At 42.7% G+C, this 3,085-nt stretch overlaps 1 protein-coding gene across 1 annotated transcript; it reads right to left on the reverse strand.

Moving 5' to 3' along the window:
• Nucleotides 1-1,984: 1,984 nt before the first annotated feature.
• LOC148578751 (uncharacterized) lies at nucleotides 1,985-2,599 on the reverse strand. Its single transcript, XM_088501630.1, has 2 exons — nucleotides 2,510-2,599; nucleotides 1,985-2,434 (listed from the first exon to the last, which is right to left on the reverse strand). Exons 1-2 carry the CDS (start codon nucleotides 2,597-2,599, stop codon nucleotides 1,985-1,987), a joined length of 540 nt encoding a protein of 179 aa, XP_088357756.1.
• Between the last annotated feature and the right edge of the window lie 486 nt (nucleotides 2,600-3,085).

Here is a 3,085-nt window from a genome sequence, read left to right on the forward strand (position 1 = left end):
TGCAGAAGGATCAGGAGCAGGAGTATACCTAACCAACAAACACGAGCTCCAAACCGAGCAGTTAATCAGATTCACATTCCAAACAAGCAATAATCAAGCCGAATATGAGGCATTGCTCGCAGGACTACAACTAGCACAATCGCTGAACATAACTCATCTCCAAGTCTATTGTGACTCACAGCTCGTCGTCCAACAAGTAACAGGACATTTTCAGGTAAAAGATAACCTATTAGAAAAATATCATACAATGGTAACAGACCTCATGCCATAATTCCATTCAATAAAAATTACACATATAGCTCGGGAACAAAACACCCGAGCATGTGCATTATCAAAATTAGCAACAACAAGGAAAAACATGCACGAATCTATTATATCTCAACGAACCCTCGCTGAACCAAGTTTCAGCAGCAAAAAAGTATTATCTATCTCGCAGGATCAGGACTGGAGGACACCATATAAAAGCTATATACAAACGGGAAGCATGCCAGCAACAATTAAGGACCCCAGAACATTTAAAAGAAGGGCAGCATCTTTCACGCTAATCGGAACCGACCTATACAAAAGGGATTTCTCACAACCACTATTACGATGCCTAAGCACGGAAAAAGCAAAAGTCACCATTAACGAAACTCATGAAGGGGTATGTGGTAACCATACTGGAGGAATGAGCTTAGCATCAAAGATAGCACGAGCCGGATACTATTGGCCGACGATGAGAAAGGATTGTATCAACAAAGTACGAAGATGTGATAGCTGCCAAAAGCACGCACCACTAATACACAACCCGGCCAAGCTGCTGCACACCTCGGAGGTAAGCTGGCCATTCGATAAATGGGGGCTCGATATACTCGGTCCGCTCCCCAAATCCCCCGGCCAGGTAAAATATTTAATTGTAGCAATCGACTACTTCTCAAAATGGATCGAAGCCATGCCATTGGAAAAAATAGGGGCCAATACGATCTTTTATATGAAAAAATATTATCTGTCGTTTCGGCATACCTCAAGCCATTATAACTGACAATGGTCGGCAGTTTACCGACCAAAACCTGGCAGATTTCTTACAGGGTTTTCAGGTTAAACATGATTTTTCATAAGTAGAACACCCACAAACAAACGGACTCGCCGAGGCTGCAAACAAAGTAATTCTAACCGCACTCAAAAAGAAGCTCGGCGAGGCAAAAGGAGAATGGGCCGATCTAATGCCGGAAATTCTATGGAGCTACAACACAGCCAAGCAATCCACAACACAAGAGACACCTTACCGACTTGTCTACGGAGCGGACGCAGTAATCCCGGTCGAAATTGCCGTCACATCAAGAAGGACGGCAAATGCACAAGCAACCGACAATGCCAACACCAGACAGATAGAGCTGGACACTATCGAGGAAGACAAAACTAAAGCTGAACTAAGGCACAAAGCTATGCAACAAATAACACAATGAAAGTACAACAGATTGGTCAAGCCCAGAACGTTCGCCGAGCATGATCTAGTCCTACGACGAACAGAAGAAGCGAGAAAGCCACAATCCCACGGAAAACTTGCCGCAACATGGGAAGGGCCTTACCGAGTTATAAAAATACTCGACAAAGGAGCATACAAACTCCAAACCCTACAAGGAACCAATGTCCCTGGAATATGGAATGTATCGTCATTAAAGTCTTATTATCTTAAACATTATATGGGCAAGGAGAGACACTCTTTTTCCTACTCACAAGGTTTTTCCCACACTGGGTTTTTCTTGGAGAGGTTTTAATGAGGTCCCCCACCCCATATCATACCTATGTATATCAATCAAAATACAATAAACAAATATCTTACAATATATATGCGCATACCAATATGAAACCCTCTATGGGCAAACTATCCATACAAGTCAAACAAAATACAAAATAAACAATCTACACCCCTCTTATTGGGTACAAACTATTAAGCAAATAAAGTTCCACACAGCAACAGTCACACAGAATATAAACAAGTCCTCTAATCTCCACCTTTCTCAACCGACACACTCTCGTCCTGATTCCTGGCCGAGATCCCATCATCAACCAAACGACCATCACTTACAATATTTGTCACAACCAACAAATTAACATCAACTTCGGGAGCAACCACACCAAGTTGGGCAATAGCACGATCAAAACCCATTGTGAACGCAACTAACACCTCTTCCTGAAGCTCAACAACTCTTGCCTTCAACCCCTCATTCTCGGCAAGAGTCGCCTCCATATCTACTTTCACCTTCTTAACCTCGGCATCAGATACCTTCGCCTTCTCCCTAGAGCTCTTCAACTCGGCCTTCAGTTTCTCTAACTTCAAATCTCTATCCTGCAAAGATTCTTTCATTTTCTTCATAGCAACAAGATTGTCAGCATCCAATATGGCATCAAGCTCGGACGTTCGCCCAATAGACAGCAGTCGAGTACCAATAACCTACCAAAAAGAAAAGACAAACAAAACACATTAAAATACAAAACAAAATGCAAACAAACACAACTACCAACTAACCTGCAGATAGCGAGCAACCCCTATCTTCCCAGCCTCGTGAATAGTCTTCACATCAGCATCAACTTGAGCAACCTCATCAGCCAATGCCATAAAAGGATACGAGGCCGACCATATAGAATTCTTCGGACCATCCTTATAGCCGTGCAGAACAAGTTGACTGTCATACGCCGATTTAATCTCATCAGCCGAAAACAAAACTTCGTCCTCTTGTTGGTCGGTCAAATCCACAATCTTCGTAGGACCTCCACCCCTTTTCCTCTTCAGGGGAATCTTCTGCTCAACCGACCCAACTTTCTCCTTCACCACGCTAGTTGCGGAACCCTCTTTCTCCTTTTTCTTAGCCTTATTGACGAAGGCCTTAAGGTTAGCAGTCGTCAAAGTCGATGCCTTCTCACCTAAGGTCATAACAAAACAAAGGTAAAAAACGTCGAATGATAAGAAATCAGAAAAACACAAAAACATAAAATATACCTAAATACTCATCTAAAGCCTCCCTATCCCCTTCAAGCCTCAACAGCGCAGGAATCGAAAGTAGTTCAGCAGAAGACATCGCCGAAATAAAAAAATCAATAATAT

The sequence above is a fragment of the Arachis ipaensis genome, chromosome B1 (assembly GCF_059453495.1).
Source record: "Arachis ipaensis isolate K30076 ecotype BB chromosome B1, ASM5945349v1, whole genome shotgun sequence".
Lineage (NCBI taxonomy): Eukaryota > Viridiplantae > Streptophyta > Magnoliopsida > Fabales > Fabaceae > Arachis > Arachis ipaensis.

Excerpts from the sequence above, each read along its gene's own strand:
- LOC148578751 (XM_088501630.1), bottom strand. The coding sequence starts at position 2,599 with ATGGCATTGGCTGATGAGGTTGCTCAAGTTGATGCTGATGTGAAGACT. Across the intron at positions 2,435-2,509 it reads GGGTTGCTCGCTATCTGCAG|GTTATTGGTACTCGACTGCT; the intron begins GTTAGTTGGTAG and ends TCTTTTTGGTAG.